General features: G+C 38.8%; 1 protein-coding gene across 5 annotated transcripts in view; it reads right to left on the bottom strand.

Moving 5' to 3' along the window:
* Positions 1-17,754, bottom strand: part of SSH2 (slingshot protein phosphatase 2) — a 232,356-nt gene that overhangs the window by 36,266 nt on the left and 178,336 nt on the right. For all 5 annotated transcript variants that reach the window (XM_063450018.1, XM_063450019.1, XM_063450021.1 and 2 more), the window contains 3 exons: positions 9,156-9,259; positions 6,304-6,368; positions 459-580 (listed from right to left, as the gene is read on the bottom strand). In XM_063450018.1, the coding sequence (XP_063306088.1) occupies positions 459-580; positions 6,304-6,368; positions 9,156-9,259 (291 nt within the window). The remainder of the gene's footprint in view (positions 1-458; positions 581-6,303; positions 6,369-9,155; positions 9,260-17,754) is intronic.

The following is a 17,754-nucleotide window of genomic DNA, read 5'->3' as shown; positions in this document are numbered from 1 at the left end:
GCTCCTCAGCATCTCAAACTTCTACCAGGCATTGTGCAGTAGAACCTGTGGAGGAGATGGCCTGTGCATGGCCAACAACTGGACTGTTTGTCTGTCTTTTGGTTACTACTACAAACTAAGTCATGAGCGTGCTCTCTACGGAAAGTTCTCTATAGATCTTTATGTGGATTGCATTTATTATTGGCATACATTTTCAAGATTGGTTGTAGGAATCACACTTTACTATATTCATTGTAGCACAAACAAACCAAGACCTAATGGTATAACTAAAAGTAGGGGTGGACAACCTGACCTAAACAAAAATCTATAAATACCCATTTATACACATACACAAATACAGCAATAAGATTATATACGAGTATACAAAAAACAAACGTCAAATCATGTCCACTGTAAATTGCAAACAAGAATTAAAATAAACGCCATCACAAAACAAGATACTTGAAGTAGGGAATTACCTGTCGTTGTATGCAAAGTCAATGCCCAGCACGATGCTTTCCTCAGTATCTTGTCTTCCATTGGTTGAAACAACGACCATGTATCTTGTCCGATTCAGATAGCTGCTTTCCAATTTCACGGCCTAAAGGGGGGAAAGAAATACAAAGCATTAGTATGGCCATGGACAATTACATCTGGACACAAAATGCAACAGGTGTTGGAGATTCTATTTTTTCTCTCCAAATGTGTATTTTTCATTTATATTTATAATATATTTTGGGATTTTCATTTGGCATAAAAACACAGGAGATAAAATCCAAAGCCCACCCTGATATGTTGGAACTGCATGCACAGAAATTAAAATACAACCCTTCTTAATGTCCCTTTATTACAGAAATAATCAGATTCCAACTTATGCTGTTCTTTATTAGAAATCAGACAGCTCCTCCTCTATTGCACAAACCGGGTTGACATCACAGCTGCTTTCAAAACAATTTGGGAACTGGCAGGCGTACATACATGGAACAAAATGACAGGAAATAGTGCAAGATGATACAGCCACATGTGAGAATAAATCCAGTTTGGATCCGAAGTTCGAAACAGCAGAAAATGGACAGTGTCAGCACTCACTATTCACTTTATGATCAATGTTCTCAGTAAAGCTGCAGTTAAAGGACTTACCGTATATACTCGAGTATAAGCCGAGTTTTTCAGCCCATTTTTTGGGCTGAAAAACCCCAACTCGGCTTATACTCGAGTCACTGTCTGTATTATGGCAATTTTGCATTGCCATAATACAGACTGGGGGAGAGGGGGGCTGGCAGAGCTGTACTTACCTGTTCTGCAGCTCCTGTCAGCTCTCTCCTCCTCTGCGCCGTCCGTTCAGCACCTCGGTCAGCTCCCAGTGTAAGTCTCGCGAGAGCCGCGGCTCTCGCGAGACTTACAGTGTGAGCTGATAGAAGGAGCTGCACGGACGGCGCAGAGGAGGAGAGAGCTGACAGGAGCTGCAGAACAGGTAAGTACAGCTCTGCCAGCCCCCCTCTCCCCCACTGAACTACCACTGGACCACCAGGGAAGGAGCCCCCCTCCCTGCCATATATCAAGCAGGGAGGGGGGACGAAAAAAAAAATATATATAAATAAAATAAAAATAATAATAAAAAAATAATAATAATAAAAAAAAAATTAATAAAAAAAAGGGGTATAAGGACCACTATGGGAGGGAGGGGGGGGGGGGGATAAGGACCACTATGGGAGGGAGGGTGGTATAAGGACCACTATGGGAGGGGGTGGGATAAGGACCACTATGGGAGGGAGGGGGGTATAAGGACCACTATGGGAGGGGGGGGGGTATATGGACCACTATGGGAGGGATGGGGGGGATAAGGAACACTATGGGAGGGAGAAGGGGGATAAGGACCACTATGAGAGGGAGGGGGTGGGATAAGGACCACTATGGGAGGGGAGGGGGAAGTAAGGACCACTAGGGGAGGGGAGGGTAAGGACCACTAGGGGAGGGGTGGTCAGGACCACTGGGGGGGGGGGTGAAGGAACACGGGGGTGGGGAGGTAAGGACCACTGAGGGAGGAGGAGGGGAAGTCAGGACATATGGGGGGGGAGGGGGCGGCAAAATTTTTTTTGCCTACGGCGGCAAATATCCTTGCACCGGCCCTGCACACACTTCATTCACACACTGCATTCATACACACACACACTGCATTCATGCACACACACTGCACTCATACACACACGCTGCACTCATACACACACGCTGCACTCATACACACACACATACGCACACACTGCATTCATTATACACACACTGTAAATAAATATTCAATTAATATATTTTTTTAGGATCTAATTTTATTTAGAAATTTACCAGTAGCTGCTGCATTTCCCACCCTAGTCTTATACTCGAGTCAATAAGTTTTCCCAGTTTTTTTGGATAAAATTAGGGGCCTCGGCTTATATTCGGGTCGGCTTATACTCGAGTATATACGGTATTTGCTTTTAAATCTAATAGGACTGTGATGTTTTTCAATGAACATGTTATTGTGCAAGGAGCTTCCAGATTACAGTGTTCCTGAAAAGTGTTTGCATTTATAAGCACACCTTTCTCACCAACAGGAACAAGCGTATCCCCCCCCCCCCCCCCCCCCCAGCACCTGTTTAAATACCAGTATGCTCACTATAAAATGTCCCCACCTTCTCAGCTTTCTGTGAAGGAGCTTTAGTTACAATTTTGAATGGAACCCTCAGTAAAGCAGTTTTAACATTCGAGATTCTATTGGAAAGCTAGGATTGGATGATAATCTAGCAATGTTTAGAAGACAAAATCTCACACACATTATATTCTATGAGAGAAGCACAAACATAATGTTTTACAAAAACCTAGCAAGCCGAGTCATGTTGGGATCCTAGATTAAAAACCCCAAACTTAAAACAGCACTGCCATCAAACTGAAGAATGTAAATGCAACGTGAACGTTTTTATTTTAACGAGTGTGAAAAAGGTCAGGATTTACGATACGAGTTGCACAACACACGGATATTTTCTATCCTCAGGAAAAAGCAGCTTCCTTCGTTGCCTGCCATATCAAAAGAGGACGACATCTGCGAAGTTGTATGGGACACCATGGGGATTACAGGCCATTGTTTTCCAACATTCAATGCAAGACATCAGCTGGATTAGATTTACATCAGCAGAAGCGTGCCCAGTCAGGGCTGACACTGCAAGAACAGAAGACATCTTAAGTCTGCCAAGTCTTCAGGAAACTGTACGGAGCCGGCTTGTGATTCCTAGAATCTGCTTTGCATCACTAGCAGAAAGAATGAAATTGGAAAGGACCAGGAACAAAAGCTCTGGTGAGGGGACTTTTTGAAAGCAGCCATGGATGAAATGCTGCCGTGTCCAGGCCGACAGGAAGTAACAGAAACAGGAGGGAAGTTAAAAATAAGAACAAAGGTTGAAAACAGGAGCTATGGTCCCCTTAGGCAGTTGATGGTAATATTTAGGTTTATAAATGTGCCTGCACATACGTTATCGTCAGTAATGCACAGGGTGGTATTGCTCTACTTTAATTTTTTTGCCCCTTTAGTTGAGCTTACTATGGAGAGATATTAGAGTAGACAACGCACCGCACTTTCTGCAGAATCTGAACGGACTGTAAGCTCCGTTAAGCAGCGACCTTCCTCTCTTTTTGTGCCCATGTCTAAAAGGTACGAGCCATATCACGGTTTTTCATTGGGTGTTAAAAGGCCAGTGTTCTAAATCAAGGCACGTTAAGAATTGAGAAGGCATGGACATGGTAAAGTGCATTTAAAAGAATAGACTAACACACATTACAATAAAGCTGCTACACACGTTGCTGAGAGCAGTGTGTTCATAAAGTAGGTAACATTAAAATATCATATAACCTACTAGACATGGCTTCCCTCAGGGAATAAAACAAACAAAACCAAACTTCAAAGCGACAGAATCCATAAAAATAAACGTGAACGAGCACTTTGCCTTGAAAGTGTAGCATTCTTGGCAGAAATCAGATTATGAATGAATGTAATTACATCTACTAAACCAGTTAAGTAAAGAGTAATTAAACAGGATTTTGAGCCAGGTTTCAGCAGTGAGACCCGGCTAAACACACCATCGATATAATCTCTAAAACTAAACCACTTGCAAACCGACCTAATAATTACTGACTTTGTATAAAGCACGGACATGGAAGTGCAACAGAGGCATAAAACACGATAAAACTTGCAGCAATAGTTGCTCAACCTTGTTTACGTTTCCCTTTAAACTCAATGTCAAAAGACATGGGGGTATCTAAATAGTGTACACAAAAGAAAAATAACAATACCAATTAAATGACTGTTCATTCTCAAGTAGTCATATACGATATAACCATACCGCAGTTTGTTTGTGTTAGATAGCAATAGAAAGAGCTATGAAATACTCTGATTATTCTATACTACATCAATGAACAAGGTGTGCCCATCTCAATGGAGATGACAGCACAAAGTCAAGAGCAGACATCACAAGCACATAGTGACGGGTATTGTGGCACAGTTAGGCCCATTCCAAGAAATCACTGGATGAATAAAGGGACATTCTGTTTTCAAAAGATCAGCACAAATATGCCCTTACTATTCTGATCTACATAGAGTCCATAGCTCCAGCACATATGTCTATCTGCTGGCATGGCAGACATTTTTTTTTTTTTACCAAGACTTTAGGTCGAAGCAGACAAGTGGTCAATCTGTTTGAGCAAAGCAAAATTCAGTTTTCTAAAATGATTTATAGGGGGATGGAAAATAGCAAGGTACCAAATTAACCTTTAATTATAACTAGCTAGATGTGGAAGACACAGAAAAAAATGCATTATTTCTGTGAGAAGAACAATGGAGTTCCTCTAGATTATTTCTTTTGGATTTCAGTAAAATCTGTGTGACAGCATAGTGCTCCACTTCCTTCATGTGTATTAGTGGCTGGGTCACATTTGGGTAGGGAACATCAGTAAATGGATTATGCAGAACTGCCGATGACTGCAACGCTGTTCAAGACAATAGACCATGTCTTTGACAACAAAGTGCCTTTTCATTTGTAAAAGTAAGCATTTTTTCAGGAAACCACACAATACAGGCACTGATTTTACAGAAATTACATAACTTATCAAACAGTCGCTTATTTCATAAATGCATGATTGGGAGATTATTATGCACATAAATCACTGCCCTCTGATGAAGGGTCATATTCACATTGGACATTACAGTTGTACCCGCATACAGTAAGGAAGGCTCTTCTCTAGATATTATGGGAATCTGACACAACTGAGCTTGTATTCACTTAAGAGGCCAGATTAACATGTAGTTTACCAGCTGTTTTGTGTGTAAAACTCCTATCACTCGCAAAGCAAGGGAGTGGGCATGAGACTGAGTTAGAACTGATGATGGATTGAATTGGATTCTTTCCCAGCTGAATTACTCAGTGCAATACCAGTATGTGATCATAAACAGGACTTCCTGGGGGCTGGTAGTCTTCAATGAACCACAACCTCCGTACCCTTGTTGGGCCTACTCTATAATTCCTACTTAACTCTTGTAGGACGGCAGTGACCTTTTGCTGTATGCACTGCAGGTTGCTAAGTGATCAAAGGCATAATTTCGAATAATAAGGGTGTTAGCGACAATTTGTAGAATGGCATTTAGTATGAGACTGTGCAGGTGGAAGCATGAATTTTGCAGGTACGTTGCCAACTACAGATAATTGGGAGTTGCTGATCAATAATAAAGTCTAATTTTCTAGTGTTTGCTAATAATAAAAACGTGTTATCATGTAGAGAAGCACATGTCAGAGCAGCTCGGTACACAAGGTTACTACTGCCAGCTGTTACACGTACCTGTAAAGTTAACTAAAAAAGGAAAATCCCAGTGGGTGTGGTATAGCACTGATGACGACTATGTGCGGTCAGATATCTGGGCAGGTTTGTATAAGTGTTGTTCCAATGGAACCTGGGACGATCAAACTTCAGAGGATTTGTTTTATATAAAGAAAGCATATACATGTGTCAGCACATGTTCGGATGCCATGTTTTTGTTCAAAAAGAAATGTTCTAATTTCTCTTCTCAGAAATAAAGAAGAGACCTGACCTATTGTCAACTAACCACTCCGTACATAAATACCTTTGGGCTTTTATTATTTTAACCTCTGAGTACATCTCTTCCTTGCTCTTGGATAATACACGATTTTACTCAAATCTATCCAGAACTTATAGTTCTAAAACACACACAGACGCATTGCTTATGTTTTTTCTCATTACAAAGCAGCACGTGATATGGTCATAGGAGGGACACGGATAAACACTCACCAGCCGGATGTTGTCTTCAGGTCGGAGGAGTGTAAACATGGCCTGCAGGTGCTGTTGGAGGTCCCCTGCGAAATAAAAATATATTTTAAAAATAAATATTAAACAAAAGCTCAGGGATCCAATACATTGGTTAGAGTTGAAAATACAAGGTGTTTTTTTTTTAAATAAATGAGTCTGTAAAGACCTATAAACAGAATTTTAATTCACATAAGCAGATCTAATACAAGGGTGTCAAGACTGTCTTCACTGGATGCTATTGAACTATAATTCCCAATCAAAGAAGCGGACGTCCAATAGCATCATGGTGACTTCATGGTATTGGCACACAATCTTTTCACCAATATTTGGGGTTTCGTGGTTAGCCTTCCGTCTATTAATCTGTGTTATCCTGTAGGGAATTTCACAACTTCTCCCGATTTGTTCCTATTTTGTAGTTTTGTTTTTTTTCCTTCTGATGGTGGGGGGGTGTATGGAAAAAGCCCCAATTAACATGCCAGCAGGCAGGTAACGCATTTCCATGCAATGCACATCCCTGACATTTAATAACATAATAGAGGGATTGAGTGATCAGTTATCTGATGTCATATTCTAAGGAGCTGAACATATCCAAATGCTAATCTAGTCCTAGAAAGGCAATATTTCAGGGAAAACGTGACTAAATGAGACGTGAAGAAAACTTGTGGAACAGGTTCTTTACTTTAAAAGTTTCCATTGACTCCCTACTAAAGCAATGGTTTAAATCACCCCTGAGCTACTGAGCCTGTAACAAGAAACCAAAGTATTACTTTGCATGCAGTGTGCTTAAGGGACCTGAAAATTATCATTCTGCACGTTTGTTTGGTTTTTTTTAACCCTTATTAAAGAAAGAAAATACTCAAAATTCAGGGCTAATAACTTAAACGTGAATGGTCAGAAAGCAAATTTTAGGCCAAACAGTCGAATTATAAAAGGATGAATTCAATTCTAACTTTTAGCAAAAATTGCCAATTCCCCACAAAAAAAATCATCATTTAGTGTATTTAACGTAGACCGAGGGTTTGTGTGATTTTCAAAATAAAAGCAAAAATTCACTCCCATTTTCCATATTCAAAATAATCTCATTGGTTATAGTCTTGTCCATTCATTAATATGTTTTGGGGAGAACAGTTGACTGCGTACAAAATTCCCAGTAAAGCCAATTGGTAGACTAATGTATCTTTATATGGACATATTTATTTAATTTAAAGGTGTGTTCAATTGGCAGAGATAAAAGGTTGTATTATCCTTAGTATATTTTTGAGGCTTAACCCTAGGCTACTGTCACAAATGTACTACTAATAACTTTTTTACATGAATCACGATGTTGACAATTGTAAAAATAGTATATACATACACACACACACACACACAGATTTTGATACAGTATTTTAGTGTGGCAAGTGCCCTTTAATCTGGAGTTAGGCAAAATGGTTCTGTCGTCACATACACAAAAATTGATTGCTGAATTCTTAGGAATGTATTGTGTGATCATGCTCTAGAGGGTAAAGGGAAGTTAAGCATTGCCCAACACAAAACCAACCTTTTATTTCTCAGCTATTACAACATTAAAGTGATTAGTCATGTTCCCAGACACATCTGTGCGCAATGCCAGGACCTGCTTAAACATGCGAAGAAACCTATTCTACCCGGCGGTGAATGGGCAATAAATATCAGACGCCAAACATTAAACAATTGAACAATCTGTGCGGTTTCATAAGTAATGAAAAGAAGAAAGGAGGGATTTCTCAGAATCTACAAGTGTACTTAAAAAGAAAATGTACCAACGCTCACTGCACAAAGTATTAAAAAACAAAAAAGGTTTTTAGATACAAACTCAATGACGAAAAAAATGCATAACTAAAAAACAAGCATGTTTTCATTGGGGGTAAGTCTACTAAACAGCTTTGAAGCCCTTCCATTCTAACCCTGCCCAGACTTTCAATGGCTTCCAATCACAAACTTTCCAATGCAGCTCAAGAAGTCTTTGTACTCCACAGAGCAAAACAACCAGGAAGTAACAGGGTCAGTTATCTGACTGACAGCTGGGGGGGAGGTGTAAGAATCTAAAGAAGTGCCAATTTCTGTTTGTCGGTTCCACACTGTTGACATCTGCACTTTTTGTACAATAATAATAATAATATAATTTAAAAAAAAACTAACAGAGCGAATGCAGTCTCACTGATCAAAATCAATCACAATGGCACCAACTATCCCACAGAGAAAAGGCACATAAGCAGTTTAATTGTACAGTATGTAAAGATGTACCATTAGCATTGCTATGTGGAAAACACCTCTTCCCGTTCAGGAAAACGTCCAGTTACAGACAAGGTTCAAGGTCATTTCTCAAAAGTGGAAAAACAAGGCAGGATATTAAAAACTGGAATAGGCGCTAAAAAGGACCCTCCATGTCGTATTATACCAATTTTAATGCATCATATATAGTGTTAAATAAAAAAATATGTAGATGCAAATTAAAATTAAACAAAAAGAATCCCTGCAGAATGGAAGGGCCTTATGGAGTAGCATAAAATGAAATCACCCAAGATAACTGTGCCTTACCTACACAGGGCACCAAATTTATTTTGGTGCCCAAAATGTTGAATTAATTTTTGGATGGGAAATTCCAAATAAAGTATGTTTAAAATATGGGCTCTAATGATTGACAAACAACAAAAAGAAAAAAAAAACATTGGTGTGGTGAAACGTTGCCAAAATTTGCACATCTGCATCTAAGCTTCAACTTGATAACTTACAGCCATTGGACATATAGAATATCCCACATCAGACAATTTATGCAAAGACCATCACCACCCAAGTTCAGGAGTGCCTCTTACCTGCATGCTTGTTGCGTCTGTGGCTAAATCTTGGGGTAGATGATCCATTCCCACGAGGGAGGAATAGAGCTGCGCCTTTTACCGTCAGGAAACTTTCACTGATGCTGTTAATGAAAACACAAGAACAGAAATGTCAATCAAAAAGGAAAAAAAAAAAAACTGTCTCAGCGTTCCAATATTTGTTATTTTAGGGGTTTTGTTCACTATGACCTAGCTGAGCAGGGACATCGGTATATTTAAACATTTTGCTGGACAGGTTTTTATAACTATTAAGGTTCCATCTAGAATACTTCCATGTTGTATGTTTATAAGTGAACCGGCAACTCAACCCAGCAAAATACACACATCTTGCCAACAGCACAGGTATGAAATACAAGAACAGAGATGATTGATCATTCATATTTTCAAATGGATGACAGCCAGCTCAGTCATTGCTTTAGTACCAGGGATGTGCATTTCATCTCTCGTGACTGTGCAACGTCAAACTTTCCGACACACTGCTGCAGAGCTGCAAAACTTGCAACAGCTTGGTAATCCAAAACATGTCAACTGGGGTAAGGTGACTTATTCTAGGGTTGGAGGAAAAGCCTAAAATTACGTATTAAAATTAGTGTCTAAAGTTTCTATATGAATGAAAACGGGCAACCGACTAAAGGAGAAAGGGGAAAAGGTTTTAAAAAAATAAATAAAAATAAGATGGAAAAATATAATATCACCTCAAATGTGAGCACTTGTCTAGTAATTTCTCACGCCTGGCTAGTAGCTCAGGACGTGAGATTGTGACACCCACGACACAAACTTAGTATAAAAAACAAAACACAAAAGTGATATCACTAAAAAATTTAAACATTTAATTGGTTCAGTAATCAGATTTATCAAAATACTTTTAAATATTAACTTGTCAGACTAGGTTTATTGAAGTAATATGCGTAAGAAAGAAAAAAGAAAAACAATAAAAATGTATTTGCACAACCAAGGACTCTCCCAATGCCTTAGGCATTCTTGCAGGGGACATATCATACGTAAAGGTGATTAGCCACCCATCAACTTTTATTTTGCAAGGCGGGTAACCCTCCGGGGAATAATGGAGCCTGTCGGGGTTCTTCAATACTTTAAGCCAAACACCTTATGCAGTGTCAGGGAAAGTCATTGCCTACAGTCCAAAAGATATGACATAACATCTCAACACCTTGACCACCCTCCTCCTTAAAACCGTCGATACATCTAGCTAGATTTTAAAGTACACAAGATAAAGTATTTATTGCACAGACAATGATAGCGTCTTCAAAAGCAGAAAGCCCCCATTTACCCCCCAAAGTTCCACACCGGATGCCTACTCGGCAATTACGACATAAATGCACAGTGTTTCGGCAGGGACATAGCTGGTAAACCGTGACCCGGTGTCGTCCGGTCACTCACGGGAGTGCCCCACAACAGGACCGACATTGCGTGACAAGAAACCGGCGACAAGTAATCATACACCGAACACTTGCGACAGCAACAAACACCCTACTGCTACATGGCAACCCTGTGTTTATGTCCCAGCCGCACCAAAGCGCCAAATCCGAGACAGTTACACTGACACTGTTGTTTACTTTCTCGTTTTACCCATATTTTTTTCTATAGTCTCATTTTTCCTGCTTGTCACCCAGAGACTTATCTAATAAGTCTAGCTGGTTCATATGTCTGGACCGTTGATACGAGCAGCAAGACGCAGAACCTACGTATTTTCTCTCTCTCGTTGTCTCACCTACCAAGCATATTTTGCCTTTTGCTTTAAAACGAACGGGGACATACAAGCAACTATAATTCAAATTATTTCCTCAAGCACGGGTTTAACCTGAAATATAACTGTTATTAAGTTTTAATGTATAATGTTCTTTAGCCAAAATAGGGTTATATAACCTTACACTTAAAATTGTTTTGAAATGTTCTTCACTCATTACACGCAACAGTACGGACCGTTAGCTTGCCTAGCTCAGTTTAACCCAACATAAACGAATGACAACATGCGGCTAAAGCCTTCCATGTTGTAACCTCTACTAACATGTTAACTATTCTACAACTGTTAAGTTTTAATGCCCTCTAGACGAATCAGTGACATATAACCTTTCGATTTAAAATTAGATTTAGAATGCCCTTATTTCTTTTCAAGCAACGGTACTAATCGCAAGCTCGCCTAACTCGGTTAACCCAAAACAAACGAATGACAACATGCGGCTAGCGCCCCCCATACCTTAGCCTCTTCTAACATGTACATGTAACATGTGCCTAAACCTGCTAACCATTTCAGGTACTCGCCTTTATAAACGTAATATTCTTCTCGGTACAAGTTTACACTAATTTATGGCGAGTAATATGTATTATCGCTCTCCCGACAATATTGAGATATTTAAACTCTCACTTTACGATTATTTTAACATGTTATTAACCTTTTACACGTAATAGTACTAACTATAAGCCTGCCTAGCTCAATATGTTTAACTTTGAATACTTTGTTTGCCACTATGCCTGTTCATAATGTGAAATTATTCGCATACTAAAAACAAAAAAAGTGCAGTACTTTGCGATGATGCAAGATTATTATTTTATCTGTAAAGCTATGTGAAAATGCTGAAATGTCTATCTAAAACTGCACTCAAAAATAAAGAATTAAAAAAAAAAAAAAAAGCAGAAAGCCGTTTATTACATGTGTGAAATGTACACCAGCACAACTCCTGTAAACCAACACTGAAAACCACACAATGGGTCATGGAGCAGATCTGATCTGTACTTGAAGGGTGTGGAGAGAGAGGAACCACATCAGATTAAATCTTTTTTAGATTATTTGTATGTGAAGAGGTTAGTACGAGTTTCCTTTTACGATAAAATTTAAAATAAATAAAAAAAAAAAAAGTTTTTCTCTTTGCACTTGGAGATACCCAGAGTCCAGTAATGGAGAGTTTGGATGTTATGGATGCCCCTTAGTTATTAGGGCAGTTGTCAGCAACAAAATGTCTCATCCGTCAGGAGAAAATAGCCATATTATGCTAAAGACAATGCTATGGAATCTGCCGAAGTGCATGACAGCAGACATTACGAAACCTCCAAGCAAGGTAATGAGTCCAAAAAATATATGAGCGCTTTGGATATTGCAGAAAAATAAATAAATAACGGAAAAAAGCCCATGGCTTTTGTTTGCAGTAAAAATATGTGTCAAAAGGTTCCACACTTACACAGGTGCTTAGTTCTGGATTCCTGCCAAATCCCTCCAGAATGCAAATTTTGAAACATTGCTTTTATCTATAATTTGTTTTCTGACCAAAACCAGGACTTTTAGTTCAATCTAACACAGGGGGATTTATTCACCAAAGTCAGAATTGTACCAAACGGAATAGTACAAGTTAGGCTGAAACAGCCAAGCTGTGACTAAAAAGGAGGAGGGGAAATGTCCAAATTTGCTATATTTACCTAAATGATGTGATTCCGATTTTAATTCACTACAATTCCATGTTGAGTTAACAGAGCCAGTGAAGTCAGAAGGGAGTGCATGCTGTAGGGGGCAGATGTAGGCAATACTAATACGGTTACTTGAAGCAAGGGCCAAGTAAATGGATCCTTAAAAGTTTTGTTTGTAATAAATCAAACTAGAAAACACAAATGGGTTTAATCGTCTATTGAGAGCTGCCATCTGTTAACACAATTCATAGATTCTTCTAATAGATTTACTTGGTTGTGAAATGCAAGGAGTCACCTGCCACTTTAAATGGTGCGCACAATTAAACCCATTGTCTCCAACACTAAGCGAGCAGATATCCAAGACGTGGCATGAGAAGTACAGAAGCAGTCAACAAAACCTTAAAATCGTCTCTACAGACACTTTCTTACATATCTTTCTACTTCAGCCAAAACAAATTAAGTAGCCACAGAACATGAGTCCTCTTGTAATGTGGGATACCTGCTCTCCAAACCACAAAGAAATGCTTGTAAAATGCTTTCCCAAGCACTAGCATCAGCAGATGAATTTAACGCTATTTAGCATGTGAAGTATTCTGGGGTGCTTGCCCTGAGTGTGAACTGCTGTGCTGAAGGAATCACAGCTGCCTGGGAATTCAGAGCAACTATGGCCTGTCATAGCCTTTTCTAATCATTCTGAATGAGTCTCAGATATGCCTCCAATTCATTTAAAGGACTCTAACATAAACCATGACAGGTGTCAACCTGAACACACACGCACAGCAACTTTCCATTTCAATTTAAACAAAAGGAAAGGCCTTACACTGCTACTTAATACAGGTCCGTGTCATGAGATAGAAAGACATTTTTTGGGTTACCAAGTTTACTACAAGAAGAAAATAAATAAAATAATAATAAATATATATATATATATATATATATATATATATATATATATATATATATATATATATATATATATATATATATATATATATATATATAAAACTCTCGTCTTTCCCTGAAAATAAGACTGGTTCTTATACTGATTTTCCCCCGAAAAACGCACTAGCAGGGATAGGCAACCTTTGGCACTCCAGATGTTGTGGACTACATCCCCCATAATGCTCCTAAATCCATAATGCTGACAAAGGGGAGGTGTAGTCCAAAACATCTGGAGTGCCAAAGGTTGCCTATGCCTGCACTAGGGCTTAATTCAGGGGGTGTCTTATTTCAGAGGAAAACGGTAGCAAGCAGGTCTACGTTGTGGGGAATTCTTTCCCGAACATAGATTAGCAAACTTGCAACTAGGGCTTATATATATATATATATATATATACACACACACACACACACACACATACATGCTGCACTCATACCAATGTAGAGGATTCCTCTAAGTTCAGTGTTTTTAAAACAAAAATATTGAACTTTTTTTTCTTCTTCTAAATGTATCTACATGAATACGCATTGGAAGAGATTTTCACTGAACCATAGAAGTTAATGGACATTATAGGCACCACAAAGCGATTCAACTCACTGAATTGTTCATAGTGCTTGGAATCCTCTTCAGCTGACCCTCCATTCCATGTTAAAACGGTTTTGGAGCAGTTTGACACTAAATAAAGTTTGCTGGCCCCTCACAGCCAGGCCCTTACTGGAGGTATGGCAAATTTAGAGATTACACACTCACACCATGTCATACCAGCAATGGTGGCTGTGTTAAGCTGCAAGTGGTCAGCTGACACTCAGCCAATCATAGCACATATTATTGATCGGGCTAATGTGTCCTCATTAGCCCAAATAGCACAGATCGTCTGGCTTGCTGGATTAATGACTGAAAGGATGGCACTAGGGGACACCAGACACTATAACCACTTCAATTAGTTGAAGCAGCTGCAGTGTCTACAGAGTCCCATTAATGTGCATGTTCAGAAGGTCAAAATTTATTTTTATACATCAAAATACATACATAAAATAGTTAATGGCTTAATTAATACACTTCATTAAATAAAATAACGTAATCTTACAAACGGCTGGCCATTACACATGTAGTTTTTTTAAATAGGCACTTTATACACCAAACATTACGCTTACTAGCACATGTGGGACAAGAAGAGCTAAAATCCAAATGGTTTCAGTTTTTTTTGTTATATTAAGCCCGAGCTAAAGTTTCACTTTCACAGCCAACTTCCTTCTTTTCAATTACACACACCTGCACTGCAAGCTGCTGACCAGTTCCCATAACCCATAGTTCAACCCAGAGCACAACAGGCACAGGCACAGAAATGATGCCTTTCCGCTTTATATTTCAAAAGAAAGAGGAAACCATTTTTATATTGCTAAAAAAAACATGACAGGGTTCCCAGATATGATGAACTCACATCAGAGAGATGTGCATTAGAAGTGTGCAGCTGTGGAGGAAGTGATGCATGGTGATGGCACTAGGGACCCAACCAGAGATTGTGATATACAGAATAGCATGAAGCTGAATATAGCTACGGCAAAGCTTGAATACACTGTCCCAGCCTTCCTTAAAGGGACACTAAGCACCACAGAAATTTATATTTCTTGCATCAGCTAAGGTGCAAGGTGGTGCCCTGTCCAAAGAGACTCTGCAACTATAAACCATTCTTTTTCCATTCAAAAGATATCAGGGAGAGATGAAAGGCTCCCTCTGGCCATTCGCATACTTGCACTATCATGAGATGCTGCGTTGTACAGGTTTTTGGGATTGTTGTTCAGTTGTCAACTTTCTAAATAAGAAAGCGGACAACTAGACTACAACTCCCAGAAGACACTTCTGTGAAATGCATTATGATAATCGCGCACTAATCACAAAAGAACCTCTGTATTATTTACAGTGTTTGCATAATCTTTACTGAAAATTCAATTTAAAAAAATGTCCTTTTAGTTAAATAACCAAAACAAACACATTTGCACATGGAAAAGAAGCAATTCAGATGCATTTCTAAACAGTGGGACAAGAGTTTAAAGGTCATGTACCTTGTTTAGAAGAATAACTGTTTTCTATTTAAATAAAATAATGCAAGTATTATAGTCTGGGTGCATACACTGGTAATACATACAAATTAAATTCTTTCAGAGCGTATCTTTGCTTATCATTGCGCTATGAGGCAGCCATCTTTGATCAGAAGCAGGTTACGTTTTATATGCAGTTGATAAAGAGCTAGTTTACATTCAGTAATGGCATCGTATAAAGTCCTGGCATCGTATAAAATTGCCAGGTATCCAAAAATGTGCTTAGGGTCAGTTTCAGATGTTCAAATTGTGCATTATTGTAGAGTATAAGAGGTATTTCTGATTAAAGTGGACTTAAAGATGGCTCTCCATCGTAATGCGAGAAAAAAAAGTCAGCAAGCTGTAGTGGTTATAGTGCCAAAAGTACCCTGCCCCCCCTTAACCCATTTTAGAATGTTCTGTTCTTGCTTGCGTTTGCTGGGTACCATTGCCAGCCTGCACTATTAATGCAGAAGAGAAACATTTTCCTAAGCAAGAGCTTTCATTAGCTCTACTGAGCTAAGCCCTGCAGGTTACAGAAAAAAGGCCATATTACTTGTAATTGTTTAAATTGAAAATAAAAGTTTGTCACGGTGGCTTAAAGGCAGTCCAGCATGTGATAGTCATCTCAAAAAGAACTATGGATGACTAATGTGACATGGCCACTTCCTAAACTGAAGTCCATATATAGCAAGCTCATTAACATTTCCTTAGCAATAGGAGACATTTTAAACCAGCTAACTCTTTTTTATGTAAATATAGTAACTTACAATTACCCTATATAATAGGGTTGTGGTGCCAGAATGCATTTACAGGATTTTCCCCATTCCCTTTGAAGGCTACTGAAGTGGCATAAGAAGATTTTCTACAAAAGACGGATACAACATACCAGCATAACGCAGCTACAAGCACAACTGTATTAACGTCAGTTGCCTTTGCGTAAAGTAGATATCCTGAGAGATAATATATGTATTGTTATTGCCATTAACAAAAGAAATTACAAATTCTAACGTACCATTAAAATAACTAAAGTAAAAGATATGTGCGTTTTTTAACTTCTCTAGGATTAAACACAACCACAGAAGCATATTTTTCACTTTATGATGGCACTGGTATTTTCTTATTCTTGAGGACTGAAGATAAGCAGGTCCTCTGCCTGTTTCCGCTCTGCGGATTTGTTCGAGGTTTTCTGTCTGTTCCACCACCTTTCCCTAGGCCTGGAAGTCTGGTCTCTTCCTGTATGATGAAACAACTTCTGGTCTGTGTCACTCAAGGCTCTGATGGAATCTAGAGGATGACTTCATTCCACTTCTAAGAGCCGATGTGTTAACGCTTTTAGTGCCTAAACTGTAGGAGTCAAATAGCTTTCGTAGTTGTAAACAGAGTTTCACGTCTTATAGTATTGTTGTAGAAGTTGCTCCCAAACAACAGCCTAAGCTCCCTAAATCATTCAGAATTTGTGTATTAAACCAGAGAGGAAATACGGATGTAAAAATTTCTGCTATTATGTCAGATATGGTAAATCTATTCCAAATTCAATATTTTTGCCTCCGCTTTTCCACTTAGGTTTAATTTGCAAAACTTTGGTGTTCAATTAAAAACCCTGAAAACTTTATGGATCATTTAGAAAATGAAAACTCCTACATCAGTAGTCACTAGTAAGTTATCAACTCATCTTCCAGATCTACAAAACCGGTTCATAAATTTACACACATTTGATTATTCCCTAACATACTGACTAGGTACGGTCTATAACAGTAAAAAAGTAAGGATATTTGTATGCTAAAAAAGAAAAATTATCAAGAAAAGGTGGAAATGGCAGAGTACTGGGCAGTCTTTTGTGCAACGATTATGAAACCGTTTGCAAAAACTAAAAGCGTGGGAACGTGCTCAGAAGGGAAGGGGGGAGAGAGAATATTTGCATGAAACATCTGTGAGCCAAAGATCTCAGCATGTGAACAAGTTAAAGGAGGCGCACTGTTCATCTGTACATTAACCAATTCTCTTTTAAATGTAATCTATGTGCAGAATGAACTTTGTTTTAAGCATTTCACTGCTAACTGGAGAAACGTCGTGGAGCTACTAGAAAATGCAGAATAAAATTTAAGATAAAGTATAAATTTTTAGAGGCTCCATTCTCACC

This window comes from Pelobates fuscus, chromosome 1 (genome assembly GCF_036172605.1).
Source record: "Pelobates fuscus isolate aPelFus1 chromosome 1, aPelFus1.pri, whole genome shotgun sequence".
NCBI classification, from domain to species: domain Eukaryota; kingdom Metazoa; phylum Chordata; class Amphibia; order Anura; family Pelobatidae; genus Pelobates; species Pelobates fuscus.
This window is presented reverse-complemented; position numbering and strand designations above follow the sequence as displayed.